General features: G+C 33.6%; 1 protein-coding gene across 1 annotated transcript; it reads left to right on the top strand.

The window, feature by feature from the left end:
- The first annotated feature begins 273 nt into the window (after positions 1-273).
- Positions 274-17,749, top strand: LOC125056466. Its single transcript, XM_047659572.1, has 5 exons — positions 274-490; positions 8,114-8,226; positions 14,754-14,914; positions 16,576-16,762; positions 17,332-17,749. The coding sequence occupies exons 1-5, from the start codon at positions 455-457 to the stop codon at positions 17,483-17,485; spliced, it is 651 nt and encodes a 216-aa protein (XP_047515528.1). The 5' UTR covers positions 274-454; the 3' UTR covers positions 17,486-17,749.
- Positions 17,750-17,915: the final 166 nt, after the last annotated feature.

Here is a 17,915-nt window from a genome sequence, read left to right as displayed (position 1 = left end):
AATTATAATAAGGAAATTTAAGTTTATTGTCCCTTTCTGAGTGTCTTTTACTAAGGTTACAAACATACAGTTAGTTAATACCTTGCATTTTGTGAATTTAATAAAAAAATCCTTATTGTATTTAGTAGACAGTACCTACTCAAACTCAATAATGAAGGACTTTTATAAAAAAATCCAATAGATGGCGTTGAAGTAATTAATAATTGATGAAAAGAGAGAGTCAATTTGTACTAGAATTGGTATTTGCGGCAGCAGTATACACTTTAGACCAAGTTCCCGTTATAATGAAAACCACTTGTTGTCTACACGGGCAGTGCGCCGACCGCACGCCCTTCTACAACCGCGAATGTGTAATCTCTACATTCGGGTCAAAATTCGCAAATGTACTAAAAGTGTGCCGCGACAATATTTAATTTAAATTTCAAATAGTGTAAATGAACGTTAATTTTTAAAAATGTGCTTAAAAAGTTCATTAGTGTGTTTTTATGTGGTAAGTTTAATAGATAAATGTATTTATGAATTACTTTTAATAATAATACAAAATAATTATTTGTAGTACATTATTATTTCAAAAAATGGATTCGATATTAACAGGGACGACATTATTTTTATTTTTATTCTTAATATGATTTAAGATATATTATTACAAGTTAATTTAATAATAAAGCTATAAAATGATGTAGTATTTTATATCACTATCCTATTATATATTAATTCGATTTATTCCTGATTTAAATCACTTATATAACCTTCAATTTTTTGAATAAACCTTCATGTCAATGAGAAATTATAAAAACCTTACCTTGGATTGTTTCTTTTAATAATTATTAATTATTAAATTAACTTACTGTTGACTGACTCATTAGTTATGCATTTAGAGCGAACCGTTCAGGAAGATAGGTAAAAAAGGTGTGCTGTGGGTGAAGATATCATTCATTTACTGTTATCCGCAAGCCCGTAAGCGCATTACCGTGTCATTAGTCGAAGGTTGCTGACCGATGCTGTTTCCTATAATTTAAGTTGGGACCGCACTGAGATTAAACTCACGTTTTAACATTTTGGCAAGATTTTTACGACATAAGTAATTGTTATGTTTCAGTTAATTTACATTATTACTGATATACTGTCTATTAGTAAGAAGTTTATCACGTTCATAGACAGACGCGGCCATTATTAATTTTTGAAGTTATACCCAACAGAAGTATCTTTTGGCGCGTTAGGGAAAAATGATGTGAGTAAATTTTTACGATGTGCGCACACCGTCACAAAAAGCCGACACCCTGAAGTTAGGTCAACACATGTTTTTCAAAAAAAGTTACCAACAAAGTAAAAGTAAAGACATCTACGTATGTTTTCGTGTGAAAACTGTATTCACGATATTTATTTATTTTATATGTAAACATCAGCCAATTTTCTCTGGTATAAATTCAAACAAACGAAGGAAACGTAGCATTAGATCATAACTTAAACTATTCCTGTCTTAAAAGTTATTCGTCTTGATCCCAAAGTGATAAGAAAAAATTCTTTAAAGCGTGTTAAAAACATGTGAAGAGATATAATCCTAATAAATGTCTACTAGTTCAGGCTTAATGATGAATCGGGGAACTTTTTATTCTACTATTTTGAAGCGGATAATCCCGCAGTGCGTCCGACCTCAAAGCTGGCGATGTTACAAACCCGCTTAACAACTTATGACGCATTGTGAAGGGTATAATTTAGCAGTAATAACAGCGTGAAGACAGTTACAGGGTTCTTGGATATTAGGAGCTTGTTTGAAATAGTAAACGTCCAAAATGTTTTTTCACCGGTAATTGAACCTAAGTTATTAGCCAGCGTTAAGCGCTGGCGCTCAATGATTTCAATTAAGCTTCTTAGCGTTAATCCCGTTGAAAAATATTTCTTCAAACCTAAACTATATTTAAATTCAATTTATTTTTTCCATCAGTTTGTAAATGGCCAATAAGGTAAAATACAATTGTTACCTTTGACATATCGGTGATATTAGAGTAGTCAAACTTTATGATCTTTTAAGTACAATATACTGTCCCCGTGGCTCAGTGGTTAGGGTATTATCGTAGCAATATATATTAGGCCTGGATCCAAAAGTTTATAAAAGTAATAATCATATAAAAAACTGTTTGCTCCATTGCGGAATTCATACCTACATAGCATAGCAAACGGGCAGGAGGCTCATCTGATGTTAATTTATACCGCCGCCATGGGCACTCACATTGCCAGAAGACTCGCAAATGCGTTGCCGGCCTTTTAAGAATTGGTACGCTCTTTTCTTGATGAACCCTAAATCGAATTGTGTTAATTTGAGGGTATCAAGGCGCGGAACAATATATGAGGTTAAAAGACACGTGAACGTTTAAAATACCATCATTAACGTAAACGCATAATTATTCTAACCACATACCTGACAAAGCGTGTGATGGCTTATCAGCATGAGAGTCAGGAGAAAGTATATTTAAATGACTTGCTTTTATGACTCTTCGGTATCAAATAAAATAACGTATTTATTCGTCGCCAGAACTTGAAATGATTCTTAAAAAACGGACGCAAAAATGCGCTATCTATATATAATTATATATATTAACAAAATTTCTTATTTGTATTGATCAGTCTTGTCAGAAATAATTATATGTCTTTAATTAGATTATTAATTGTCTATTTTGTTTTTACAGATGTTCATTTCATTTTGTTTGTTAGTCTGTGGAAAAGACTAGATTTGTTTGTCTATGTATGTGTTAGTCATTTAAATTTGAATACGAAGTTTTTGTTGTGAGTACATTTTGGATTGATTATAAAAGAAATATAATTAAATTGATAAAATTAAATCCGAATCATTTGGCATTTTAATTCATATCGCTCACACAAAAAGACATTGAATTGATAATTTCCTTTGAGTTTTTTTGAAGTCGGTTACAGCTAGTAATAGGTAAAAAACAAATTTGCTTAAGATATACGACAGATCTTCAACTTAAAATTCGATTGCAATACTTTTTACTTTATTCAAATTTATTATCAATGCCTATGCTTCCTGTCTAAGTATTTAAAATCACAAGTAAATAAACGAATTAATGAAACACTATTTCACTATTGATTTATATCATGGATGTTTATTTAAATATTTTAAAACGGGGTTTTCTTAACAGGTGCCCAATGATGGTAACATGACATGTGGGTTGTGACCCGATTCGACAAAAGTTCAAAGTTGTATGAGTCAGCGATTTGTATCAATAGTTAGAAAAAGAGCTCATTACGAATTTAATATAACTTTCAAATTCACCCTTGTGTCTCACAAGAGATATTTTATTAATACTTATTTATTAATACTTAATAAAAAATATCTCTAATACCACATGCATTCCTTTTCAAAAATATAATCGACTGCAAAATAAGTGTTAACAATATTTCTATGTATCGGCTTTAGGTATCTGTACTAAGCATTTTTTTATTGTCACTGAGAAAAAAAATTAACTGCACACAGAGTTAATTATTATCTATTTAAATTATAGTAATTCTTAATATTACTTTTCAAAAGATTGTAGATCCTAAAAGGAAAATTGTTGGATACAAAAAAAAAAACATGTAATCGTTTAACAAGAACTGAAGTCTTGAGTTTGGATCACTTCTTTGCACTAATCAACTTGTCTTTCTATGTTCTTGTGACTTGATGTGACTTTCCCAAATAGGGCATAGGACATTCAGCCTAGAACACCAGCTTGATCGGTCTCGGGCTCTTCAGTTCACTCCAGGAGCTTTTGCCTGTGTAATGATGCTTCGGTGCCGGGTCAGTTATGGGTGGCCATTTTTCATTTTCTCTTGGGGATTCCACTCGAGAGCTTGCTTGGCAATGTGAATTGGATTCATCCGCAGTGTGTGGGCAACCCATGGGCATTGTGACTACACTCTACGCTCACTCGTACGGATAACATCGTCAACCCATATGCCATAGACACAAAAATCGACTGCGTATCTCAGGCACAAATGGGTGATCATATTGATTAATAATATGCTGCTGTTTTGTTAATATTAATTACTAAAGGTCGCCTTATACACTTGATATTTACCTAAATTGTGTACTAGTAAAAACAAATTCTTCGTTGTTAAAAAATGAAATTGAAATTTCAAATAAAGATTATCCCGTTATCATACTGACCACTGGTCAACAATGATTATTCAAACAGCGTCGTGCTGTCCTCAGTGCTCTAAAATATTTACTTTCTCTGGGTTTTTCAACAATTTTCACTTTTTTATCTACTTTACCTCAATTGTTTTTACCTTTGAAATTGCTTATAACGAAATGTTACACTCATAAATTATTATCTGTGAATTCCTTATCAATTAGGCCTTAAATAATTACATTACTTTGTAATAATTCATTTCTTGCTTAATATCTACATTTGAAGCTTTCAAATCTAAAAATTTGTATTCTGTATATAGCAGTCCTTTTATAAATTCAAATATAGAACTTTGATTTGTATGATAAATTTGAATTTGGAACCCGTAAGAGATCTGTCAACCACAAACTTTAAAAAGTGGTTTATGTTCTGTGGCTTTTAATCGAAGTGGAAGTCTGTGCACTTGTCATGTTGAATTTTCTTTATAGGTTCAATGACATGTTATAAATCTGGCCTAGAAATATGACACGGCCACTTTCTTCGAGGGCTTTACGATTCAACGCACATAACTATACACAATTACTCTTCCCTCTTCCGGTCTATATTTCATATTATATTAGTGTATACATATTATTATCAGAAAAAAATAAATTAGGTTAATTTCATTATTGACATTAATTTTTCTGCTAAATTTTCACCTGAAAGAAATCTATTAGTGATCTGTTTAGCTACCATTAGCACTCCAGACATACTGTGCATAGGCTTTGACCGCATAAGAAGTAAAATAATTCACACTGGTAGCAAAATCATCGTCTTAAACAACTTAAAAATCCAAAAAATATAAAGATTTGTCTCTCTTTGGAGACTTGAGGTTTAGGCTCCATTTCGGGTTTACGACTATCCATTAAACATTTAATTAACTCGGAAAGCTTATAAGCTTTATTGTACTATACTAATAGGGACGGAAAGAAGATATCATAGCTATAGCAAGCAAGCATGGAGGATGTGGCGAAAAACAAAGATGAATGTTTAGGCTGGAGGAGGCCTATAGGTACACAAAACTTTATTTAATGTAAAACAGTCGAAATTCAATTTTATATATATATATTTTTAGTTGTGTTGTAAATATTTTATTTTTATAAGGTTAGAAATAAATAAAGACTTGATAATAAATAATAATAATAGGTGCACAAACATAATACTTATAATAAAATAATGCTTAAAATTAATAAGTTAAAATTTTCTTAACCTATATAATAATTAAAAACTAACAAAAGGAAAATTAAAACAAATTAAAAAGCTTGGTCCCTGTGGCAGTGTACCTTTAACGCTGGCAGCATTTCCTCGCTGTATTGCGATACTTATTCGTTGAGCGAGGAAAGCACCAGCTCTGGGGTCACCGATACTTCTATCTATAAATATGATAATAATTATATATCTATAAATAGCGCCTGTGCACTTGAACCCCACGGCCCAAGAGTCACACGCCAAAGAAAACAAAATCGAAATTGGAGAAAAGACTCTTTTTTCTATTTAAGCCGTTTGTTACTGTTAGGGTCTGTTTCACAATGTTTAGATAAAGTACCAAATAGCTATGCAATACATAAATTATTTGGAAGATAAATTGTGCTGTTTGAAATTCATCGAACTCATAACTTATGATGGACTTTATGTGACGAATAGCGCTATCTGACAGTCGTGAAATGCAACAATAGTGTTTATCCTACCAATAAGTAATAAATAGCTAATTTGGAACTTATGTAGAACTTATCCGTACATTGTGAAACAGACTCTAAATATTATAATATATTTGATTGTTATTAGTTTACATAGTAAAATATTAGAAAATAATTATTGCAAAACAGACCTTAAAATAATAAATATATAATAAACAACCTAAGAAAGTGATAATTCCCTAATCAGATTCAAATCGTTGAGCTTTAATAACTCTTCACTGACATAGATTTCCTAGTAATGTCTGTCTAGATATCTAGTTCTTGACTTGAACAGGAATTGTGCCAATAGGCCATGGCACACATTCAGTTTCTGCCTATGAGCACGTTTGACCGTGAAATCGTGCGTCGAAATTATATCGTGAATCATGATAATAATTATTGACTTTGTCCGTTCAAATACCTACTTACCTAGATATTCAATTTATTAGAAAAAGATCCATCTTTGCCTCTATTCAGAGATTCGTTTGTAGTTTATTATTTGTTTAATATACTTGGTTATAAGGTTTTAAGACATTAGACACACAGTGTAATATGTAACAGTAATATTAATCTAATGGCTTGCATTCGTCTCGAAACCTAGAGGTATTGAGTTCGAATCGTGACTTTGCATCAAAGGTCGTGTGCCCCGTGAGGAAACAAGCATTCCTTAGACTTGACTTAAAATCAACGGTGTGTCAGGCAGAAGGCTGACTTGCCTATTAAGAAAAAAAAGAGCGCGATACACATATGAACATAAATCAGTGTAAGACCAAATGTAACCCCACTGTCTTTTGTGAAAATTTTGGGAACTTTTTTTTTAATGAGACCTGATCTTTATTTTTGAGTTAGATTGATACTTTAAAGGTGAAAATATAAAATAGACTCGTTATTCATAGACAACAAACATAGAGTTGAACAATTCATTCAAAAAAAAATTATCTTTATGTTAAGTTCGATTCAAAGTCACAGAACACTTAACGTCAGAAAAGAAGTTAAATTAATTCTAAATGTACATTTACTACCAGTTCGCAAGTCAAGGGCGTAGAGCGGGCAAGAAGAACTGGCAAGAAACCACTCGTCATTCATCGTAGTGGTACGAAATAGGTCTGATCACCTTGGACTTTTTTTTTTATGTAACAGGAGGCAAGCGGGTAGGAAACTCACCAGATGTTAAGTGATACCGCACCGCCGCGCCGCCCATGGACACTTACATTGCCAGAAGGCTCGCAAGTGCGATGCCGGCCTATTAGAATTCGTACGCTCTTTTTTTGAAGGAGTACCCTAAGTTAGGTAGGTTCCACGTACAAAGTTTTGTCCGATAAAAGAATGGATACAATGATCCCATGACTTATTTACTATTGTTAAAGGCTGATAAATAATAATAAAGTATTAACAATATTAGCTCTTATTCTTTACTTATTCTATTCGCACATCATTTTCGATTGTAAAACTACAACAAAGATATTGTAGTCAAACCTACGAAACAATTGAAAAGTGTTTTCTATGAATTAATATAAAATCAGATTATTAATTTTTATTTCCTACTATTTACAATATTCGTAACATGTACGTACATAAGTGACAGCAATAAAGCTACACCGCCATAGGAATCAAAATTCTTAATTTGTTATCATTTTCTATTAAACAATAAATTTTCAAATTTCACGTATTAACTTTCGATATTTTTCACTTTCAGTTATAAATCGGTTTTTCATGGCTAATTCGCAAATGCGATTCCGTACAGCTGTTTGGCGTTTATTAGCTTTTAATCGTTTTACTTTATTTATATAATTGGATTTTAGATACAATTTTATGGTGACGATAAATTAATTAGTTATTATTTCTACTAGGTTTTGTTAGAATATAAACCGTGTATTAATCTCCTTAGAAATTTTCATTTATTATTACTATCAAATATACAGTATTTACAATTTTATTAAGCATAGTAATAATATAAATAATTAAAAACTAATAAAAAGAAAATTAAAACAAATTTAAAAAGCTTGGTTCCTGTGACAGTGTACCTTTAACGCTAGCAGCATTTCCTCGCTGTATTGCGATACTTAGAAAAACAAATAAATAAATATTAGACTTTCTAATTAATCACATACTATTAATATTAAGATTTTCTTCATGACGTTTTCTTTGCAGTAAGAGCATGATTATATTGTATTGTCGATCGATTGGTCAACTGGGATCTGAACGCACGCGCTCAAGTTAATTCGCGCGAAGAACACTTTCTTTCTCAAAAAATGTATTTTATATTTTCAGGTTATAATCACGAGTTGCGTGGTCGGTGATTGCGGGCCTCGATTGAAGTATGCCTGGGGTGACGCTCTTCAAAGCACAGATTGTCCTGGACCAGATGGTGTCCCATATCCCAGGTACATTGTTATTTATTAACTGTCTGCATAATAAATCCTAGGTTTGAAATACTGTTATATGTCCTCATAAGACGTTTAAATGCTGGAAAAAAGGTTTATATATTCTCTGTTAAAGAAAACACGTTCGTTTTTAAGTCAAAATAACAATGATGTTAGGATAGTTCCACCTGCAGTCCACTTTTGACATCAGGGGAGTCAAAGACGATTAAAGTAAATAGACAAATTGCTAAAGAAAAGTCGCAACTCGGATAGATGTCAGAGGCTGTATCCAAATAACAAATATGTATTTATTTATTCACACTTCGTTGCTTTATAATATAAAAATTTAACATAATTACATGTAAAGGAAAGGCAACTGGCGGCCTTATCGCTTTCGAGCTATCTCTTCCAGGCAACCACTGTGATAATAGAAAAAAAAACCTAATAATTCGAAATTTTTCGAAATAAAATTACTTTAAGGACCTATCTGGTCGCCAAACTCCAAAAAAGTACATTGGTTCTTTCCATTTTCCGTCATCGTTTCTTGTAGTAGGGCGAATGGAAAAAATATATGGTGGAGTTGAATAGTTTATGTATCCATTTTGAAAGATCGAAACATAACTTCGCTCCATAAAAAAAATCCAAACAGCCAATTTTTGACACTTTAAATTCATTTTACGACGAAAATGTATATGGAACATGATTTTGAAATTTACACGATATATTTTATCGCAAGCCAAGTAATCCATTTCAGAAAAAAATGATAAAATTACATTAATTGTTATGTTTTATTCTAATTGTTGTTACGGGCCGGCGCGCCTCAGTGCTCCAGCTCTCCACTGCGCCCCGCAGTCCACCCCGAGACACTGGCACAGCAATTCGTGCTAGGATAGGCCCTTAATTGTCTTTGTTTCGACTGATCCTTAAACTTGCAGCAACACTTAGGTTATTTTATCTAGTTATCACAAAACATAATATTATTGTACCACAAAGAATGGTCCGGCGGCCGTTGATACATAGTTTTAAACAATAAGTAACCTCGATATATCCTTGACTCGTACCTACGAAATAAGGTAACAATTATCAGTCGTATGGATAAGGAAACAATTAGTATTGGAACAGAGGAGAGGTTAGACAGCATTACTTGAATTTAAATAAAACCCAAAATAGTTCAACATACTCAAACACTCACTAAATAATATATATAATTAAGGGCGTAACGAAATAAATTAAATTGACAAAAATCTAAACAATATCCAATGCATCTTAGCTTTATATTAAAACCACAAAAAAGACACAGTTGTAAGAGAAATCCATTGGATTGATCGACCATGTCAAAAAGATCATCCTCAACAAAATTCTTTACAAAAATATTTTTTTCCAATAATTATATTTTTTTTACATCACACATTATCCGTTCACTGAATTATATTATTATAGACTAGCTGTTCCCTGCCACGCTTCGCTGTGTCACATTGTTGTTGTGATTGATTCTTTGAGAAAATGAGAAACAAAACAAAGAAAACATTTCATATAAGTTTAATTTTGCAATACTTCTGGAAAAAAAATGAAAAAACAAAAAAAAACAAAAAAATATATACAAACAATCCTTGATGCGGATTATATATCATCTGTCATATTTTTTAAGCGTACAGAAATCAATAGATGTGTAAAAGCCCATAATTATGTGGATATGGATATCACCTATTGAGAATGTGACTGAACGGAACATAGAAGGAAACGCACGAACTATTTTCTTGTGCACAAGTCGACATACTTGATATAACGACCGTGCGAGGCGTATAAATATTTAATGGTCTACGGGAATCTAGTAACCAAGTTCATTCACTTGAAGTCATTAAAAACAAGTGAACGCTGAGCCCTAGTAACACTGCAAAAAAAAGTTTGCAGTCTAATGGTGACTATTTTAGAAAGTAACGATGATTCAGAAATTAGAAAAACGCTGACGCACTTTTCGAATAAGATTCAGACTCGATGATAAGTATGACTCCCAAATCCAGTGGCGGGTTTACCAGCAGGGTGAGTAGGCTAGAACCTAGGGCGCAGTGGCGTAACAATAGGGTGGGAGGGCTGGCAAAATGCCACGGGAGCCCGACCCAAGAGGGCCCCTGCCCTAGAGATGTTCTATGGATGAATGTGAAGTCTCCAATACGCATTGGGCTAGCGTGGCCATTCCCTCTTGCCTTAGAGCCCTATGGCCATTAGTGGGACACATACAAAAAAACTGAGTATAACGTGACGATTTTTACTGATAGGGACCCATGAAAAGAATTTGCCACGGGCCCCAGATGGTATAGTTACGCCACTGCTAGGGCGGCAGATTTGATAAGCAAATCTTTTTTTGGAACCAAGATTTCTGCATGACGGTTTTCTGATGTTTTACATATGGAAGTCTGAAACAAATTTTGCCGATGACATTCCCCTCTCACTAATTGTCATTGTACATTTGGTAGCAAACTTCCATATTCTAGAGTAAATCAGCTAGTTCGCTGCACACCAACCAGTAATAGACCTCTGCATCATCAGCTCACAAGATGAGTGAAAAGAAAGAAATTGTAGATAATGTATTTCCCTCTTCCCCTTCTACCAACCCATACATGTCAGTCCTGCTACTGATTGGAGGCTGCTAAAAAACCGAACAAAATTATTTTACGTCTAAAAAATATTGGTTGTTTGAAAAGTAGGTTTACGATCGAGATGTTTACGTGATAACGTCTTATTGGTGATATAAGTTTTTGGGAAGTAAGGAATTAATGAAGATAACAATTTTTTCAAATTTTAAATTACATCTATCGTTTTATTCACACTTTTGATGATAAATTTCGGGTGTAAAATGACAAGTTTACTTATTCGACTATGATATACATTTTTCTTCATACATTCACGGAATGACTGGCAGCGCTCGAGATGAGACGGGAGATCGGTCCGTCTCTCTCTCGTTTTGGTGTGACACAAGTTTCTGAACATGTCACCCGACTAAAACGATTATAAAGACGTTATCACGTCAAAATCTAGTACATGACCATTATAAACTTGACGGCAAAAACTTCACAGCCTAAACTTTGAAAAGTTGTAAAACCGCCACGCCCAAATCGTACCTATTGGGTTTAACGGCAGTCATACGACATATAAATTTTACTGTAAGAGAGCTCCTTGTGTTATCAAAACATGTTTTAGGCCAGACATAATGATTATCATTGACTGAAGGTTTGGTCAGACAGCGGACGGGAATTTCGAAGAAAGTTAGAACTGTTATAAAGTCCTGTAGCGACATCTACAATCTGTACGAACACATCACACCTCAAACACTATTAGCCAGTGATTAGGGTAACAAGGAAGGATCCCTGAGGTTGGAGGAAAATCTTCATTCACAGTATTTAAAAACACACATGTGACATTGTATAACTGTCAGTCAAACAAGGGATCAAACTGCAAATTATTTGGATATACATTATACATATAATTTGATTCAACGATATTTCTAGCGCCCAGTTAAGCCAAATTTGGAGAACACTTTTACTGACTGTACTTATTTGTCTTAACGTTTTTCAAAGATGTTACTGAAAAATGATGTGTGGAGGAATGTTGCGCTCTTCTTGCGATCTAAAGGGTGCATCTTCAACCAGTCTAACCAATGACTGTCTTAGAAGCCCCAGTGGCTGAGGTTATATAATATATATCCTTAGCAGATGGAATTACTTTGTTAGCATGATTCAGGATATCGTAATGATTATAGGGGTCGCTACACAATTCTTATGTGTTTTTAAATATAATTCGCATTAATTAAATGATTCAACTTTTGGAAATTGCTACAGTACACGAATCCCGTTTTCTTTAACAATAAGAAAATAACGGCCATGGGAATTTCCCACCCGAGACTGGCTCATTATGTTGTCAAGTATTTTGACTCTACACATCTGACAGGCTTTATTAATTTATAGAAGCTGTGTTTACAAACGTAAACTTTTCAAAATTTGAAATAAGAACCAACCTTTGTTTATAAAGTGCCCTGTAAACGATCAAATTTGCTTGACAAACTTGTTTGTCAAACTTCACGTTTTCATCAAACAATAGCTTAGACGATCAAACCAAATATCTATCAAATTTGTTAAATTTCTAGTAGATTCTCCTTTCGTGACGTGACGTCGCCGTGCCGAGCGATTCAGATTTCAGATGACGCATTTTTGGCATTGACTCTAGCACTGTGTATCAAGACAAAAAAAAGAAGACGATGGAGTCGAGAATGGTTGAAATTAAGAGATAAATATACCCACGAGAATTTGCTACGGGAAATATTGCGTACAGAACCTGAAGACTACGCAAACTTCCTGCGCATGGACCATAAAACTTTTGAAGATTTACTGACTATACTCCATACGGTTTTATTTAATAAATAAAATAAAAAGCCTTTTATTTCTTGCTAAACGATATACAAAATAATATAGGTTTACTAAAAAGAAATAGGTTTACAAAAAATCAGGATAAACAGATATGAAATGCAACATAAATTCTTTGTTAGTAATATTGACACTCATATTGTCACTGAGCGTAGCGTCCTCCTTGATGTCAATATAACGAGTGAGATCTTGTTTCAAACTCGACATCAATCCAGATTTTCATCAAACACGACAAACACGTAGAATGTTTGACAAACGCGTCAAACACAGCAGTACACTATCAAATAATTTGACAAACACGTAAAATTTGACAAACAATTTGATCGTTTACAGGGCACTTAAAGTGCCCTGTAAACGATCAAATTTGCTTGACAAACTTGTTTGTCAAACTTCACGTTTTCATCAAACAATAGCTTAGACGATCAAACCAAATATCTATCAAATTTGTTAAATTTCTAGTAGATTCTCCTTTCGTGCCGTGACGTCCGCGTCGCCGTGCCGAGCGCGAGTAATTCAGATGACGCATTTTTGGCATTGACTCTAGCACTGTGTATCAAGACAAAAAAAAGAAGACGATGGAGTCGAGAATGGTTGAAATTAAGAGATAAATATACCCACGAGAATTTGCTACGGGAAATATTGCGTACAGAACCTGAAGACTACGCAAACTTCCTGCGCATGGACCATAAAACTTTTGAAGATTTACTGACTATACTCCATACGGTTTTATTTAATAAATAAAATAAAAAGCCTTTTATTTCTTGCTAAACGATATACAAAATAATATAGGTTTACTAAAAAGAAATAGGTTTACAAAAAATCAGGATAAACAGATATGAAATGCAACATAAATTCTTTGTTAGTAATATTGACACTCATATTGTCACTGAGCGTAGCGTCCTCCTTGATGTCAATATAACGAGTGAGATCTTGTTTCAAACTCGACATCAATCCAGATTTTCATCAAACACGACAAACACGTAGAATGTTTGACAAACGCGTCAAACACAGCAGTACACTATCAAATAATTTGACAAACACGTAAAATTTGACAAACAATTTGATCGTTTACAGGGCACTTAAAGTGCCCTGTAAACGATCAAATTTGCTTGACAAACTTGTTTGTCAAACTTCACGTTTTCATCAAACAATAGCTTAGACGATCAAACCAAATATCTATCAAATTTGTTAAATTTCTAGTAGATTCTCCTTTCGTGCCGTGACGTCCGCGTCGCCGTGCCGAGCGCGAGTAATTCAGATGACGCATTTTTGGCATTGACTCTAGCACTGTGTATCAAGACAAAAAAAAGAAGACGATGGAGTCGAGAATGGTTGAAATTAAGAGATAAATATACCCACGAGAATTTGCTACGGGAAATATTGCGTACAGAACCTGAAGACTACGCAAACTTCCTGCGCATGGACCATAAAACTTTTGAAGATTGACTGACTATACTCCATACGGTTTTATTTAATAAATAAAATAAAAAGCCTTTTATTTCTTGCTAAAAGATATACAAAATTACATAGGTTTACTAAAAAGAAATAGGTTTACAAAAAATCAGGATAAACAGATATGAAATGCAACATAAATTCTTTGTTAGTAATATTGACACTCATATTGTCACTGAGCGTAGCGTCCTCCTTGATGTCAATATAACGAGTGAGATCTTGTTTCAAACTCGACATCAATCCAGATTTTCATCAAACACGACAAACACGTAGAATGTTTGACAAACGCGTCAAACACAGCAGTACACTATCAAATAATTTGACAAACACGTAAAATTTGACAAACAATTTGATCGTTTACAGGGCACTTAATAGGTATAGTTTTGCATTGTTAGCAGTAACAGCGTAACATTATATTAGTTTATAGCAACAGAGCTAGATGGCGCTAAATTAAATTAGATTAAAGCTTTTAACTGAAACTTTTTAAAATAGATTCGGTATTATACCTGCTCAATACTTTAAGCGCTTTTTTTACATTAAAAAAAACCGTACCTGTGAATTTATTACTTATTGTAGTTCTTATTATGACCAAATTCACCAGCTTTTCGTCTTATTAGTAAATAATATTATTTTGCAAACCCTACTACATTTATTTTATTCAAAGCAAATCCTTTTCAGGCAAATGGTAAACCGGGCGTTAAAATCGGGACCCTGGGGTCAATCTTCACGTCAAGGGCGTGATATGAAAACAGTGAATCCGGGGCTGATGCGAAGAGCATTATTGGAGGCCCATGAAAAATACTCCGAGGGGTTAATGCTTGCGCCGACTAATAGAACAGGTAACATTTGATTATATTATATTTCGAAAATCATTTGTATCGCATTTGTAGCGACACCTACAATCCACAATTAGAATTAATACTTTGCTGGCGTGAATCGCGCTACTGCCTTGCGATTCTGTAACTCACTTTTCGATTTGGCATTCTGATAAAATGACTTAGTCCATTGAAATGTTACATTTTTTAAGCCTAACCTTGCGTTTTTTAGAGGACGCAATTTTATTTTTTTGATGTGTAGGGGGGGTCAGTGTAAAGCTAAAACCAAGTTTGTGGGGTCGCCACCCTTGTCCCACGGCCGCCATCTTGGAAAAAGGGGTCCAAAAACCACGTTTTTGGCTATATCTCCTAAACTATCCATCCTACATTTAACTTGTAAAGACACATTTTGTAGCAAATCGCTGTGCCTACAATTATGTTTATGTTATTATAAAAAGTTATAAGTAAAAAAAGTGAAAATATTTTCTATTTCTAAAGTTGACTAGGTGCGTCAATGCTCATGACAAGCCGATCAAAACAGCAGTTTTACCTTATTTTTAAGATCTCTCGTTTATTTTAAACAAATTTTCCAAATATATTTTTTTTTATTCCTACAATTTTACTTATTGGTATTCCTAGTAGGCCTATTCCACAGACAACTTGCTGATATGGTAATCTTCGACATAATTATATGTATTATCAATCAGTTATTAGAATGGTAGCTAGCTATCACTTTTTTATTTATAACTTTTTGAATTTTGGATTTATGATAAAAAGTTACATGGACATAATCGTAGACACAGCGATTTGCTACAAAATGTGTCTTTGCAAGTTTTATGTACGATGGATAGTTCAGGAGATATAGCCAAAAACCTGGTTTTTGGACCCCTTTATCCAAGATGGCGGCCGTGGGACAAGGGTGGCGACCCCACAAACTTAGAGTTAAGCTTGTATTGACCCCCCCTACATGTTCCATAAATAAAATTGCGTCCTCTAAAAAACGCAACCCCAAATGTAACTTTTCAATGGACTAACTGCTTCACGACTGATTTGAGCGCGACCGCCGCTGCGAAAACCGCTGTGCGAGTTCGAAAAGTGCTGAGAAGTTACACCACATTATCCACCGAGGCTTAGGATATGGTTAAACTCTGCTACTTGTGTTTGTATCGACTTTATTAGTCCTCAATTTTTAAAGAGACATTTTAGCTTATACGAATGTTTTAGTCCCAGTGATTTTACCAAGTGTTTAGGGGAGATCTGCTACATGAAAAAAATAAAGATTAAAATACAGAATAGCAATATTTATCATCTTTGGTTTTGTGAGTAATACTCATTAAATAAGACTACAGCGAAAAAATTGGGCCAGTTAAAGTTAAATCAGTATAATGCAGACCTTATTTATTTCGTAATACCACTGTTAACATAATATTTTATATTATATAACAAAAAACAATTACTAAAGATGATTTGAACGTTTTTGTGTGTGTTTTCGTTAACCTTCAAACATTTACAAAAGGAAAAAATCAATAAAAATTATTTAATCAATACTTTTAGCTAAGTAAAACCTAATTTGGCTGTTGTGTGATGGTGTGTATGTGGGGTGTGCACATGATGCAGGTAGCGCTATGGATTTTCTTAATACATATAGCATATTTTAGCTATATTATCAATTCATCTATTTTCAGCTCGTGCATCGAACCTTCCGGGATTAGCACCAAGTCCTTCGAGCACTTGTGGCGGAACCAGATTATGCAAAACCCGCTATAACACAACAGCACCTATGTACGGCGTGTCTTTGACATCTGGTCAACCTGTCACTATCGTTCAGAAATTCCCTGATCTTCTACAGCAAGTCGTCTTTGAAGTTTGCGAGTAAGATTATTTTCGTTCCTACCATTAATTGTGAATTGTGACCTCAGTTCCACATTAAACCGTTACGTAAACGAAATAAAAAAAAACGTGTGGCACGCGGTTAAGCTATTGCATAGCATTACTCGAAGAAAATTAGAATCGCCTCTCCCATCTCTTTCCGCACAAACTCTATTGGACTTCAAGAGTATGTAGTTTCTGCATTTGTTCGAAACTCATTCTTGAAGTGAAAACTTCTTTTGCATCGTTGTGATTTGAAAGTCGATGCGAAAAAGCGACAGTAAAAAGAGACAGACACGTAAATTCATAAATTTTAATGTGGGAGAAAATGAGATAGAAATTGTGATTGAAAAATGTGTATTTAAAAAAATTTGATGTGCAAAAAAATTTAATAAGAGATTTATTAATTAATTTTTAATTTTTTTAGTTATAAAATTAGATGAAAATTTTACATTTTATTTACATATAATTATTAATTATAAAAACTTTTTGAAGTGAAAACTTCTTACTTACTAAAAAACTGTAATACTTGACAAAACATGAAGATTTTATACATTATTTTTCCCTTTCAGGTCAACCGAATGCTCAGTTATCCGTGGTTCGTGTACACAGACATATGTTCCCTACCTGTTTCTCGTATTGCCATTGGGGCCTGTGACCCTAACGGGGCAGGATTACGTTCTTGTTGAATCTGGGTGTGTGTGTAGGCCAGACCCGGTTGTGTAGCGAATATTTTGATAGAATTGCCAGAATTATTTGGTTTATGCAAGTATTTTTTAACGGAAAAACGTAAATTATTTTCACAACATTTCCGTTAATGGTAGCGAGAGTTTATATTGTTGAAGTTTTATAAAAAACATTGATTCACAATTCACAGTTCACGATTTACGATTTGTACATTTCATTTTTCATACATAATAGTAAATGGATCTTGTCATACGGTGTAGGGGTCTTTATATTTACGCAATTCATGTAATATTCAGTAGGGCTATTCTGTCGCGATATTTGTACGCAAACTTTTAATTTACAACGCTATTTTAAGGGTAACCCTGCTGTTGTTGATAATTAATAAGTTTAGGAGTTTGAAGAGTTTTAAAATGTTATTAAAAATTAAAAAGTTCTGTGGGGTCATTAAATAAACATTCAAAATATGTTG

Source organism: Pieris napi, chromosome 15, assembly GCF_905475465.1.
Source record: "Pieris napi chromosome 15, ilPieNapi1.2, whole genome shotgun sequence".
Classification (NCBI taxonomy): domain Eukaryota; kingdom Metazoa; phylum Arthropoda; class Insecta; order Lepidoptera; family Pieridae; genus Pieris; species Pieris napi.
This window is presented reverse-complemented; position numbering and strand designations above follow the sequence as displayed.

What these genes read in the sequence shown, in the direction of transcription:
- LOC125056466 (XM_047659572.1), top strand. Translation starts at nt 455, where the DNA reads ATGTGCTTAAAAAGTTCATTAGTGTGTTTTTATGTG. An exon ending in GATGGTGTCCCATATCCCAG is followed by an intron (nt 8,227 to 14,753) that starts GTACATTGTTAT and finishes AATCCTTTTCAG; the next exon opens with GCAAATGGTAAACCGGGCGT. An exon ending in TGCGCCGACTAATAGAACAG is followed by an intron (nt 14,915 to 16,575) that starts GTAACATTTGAT and finishes ATCTATTTTCAG; the next exon opens with CTCGTGCATCGAACCTTCCG.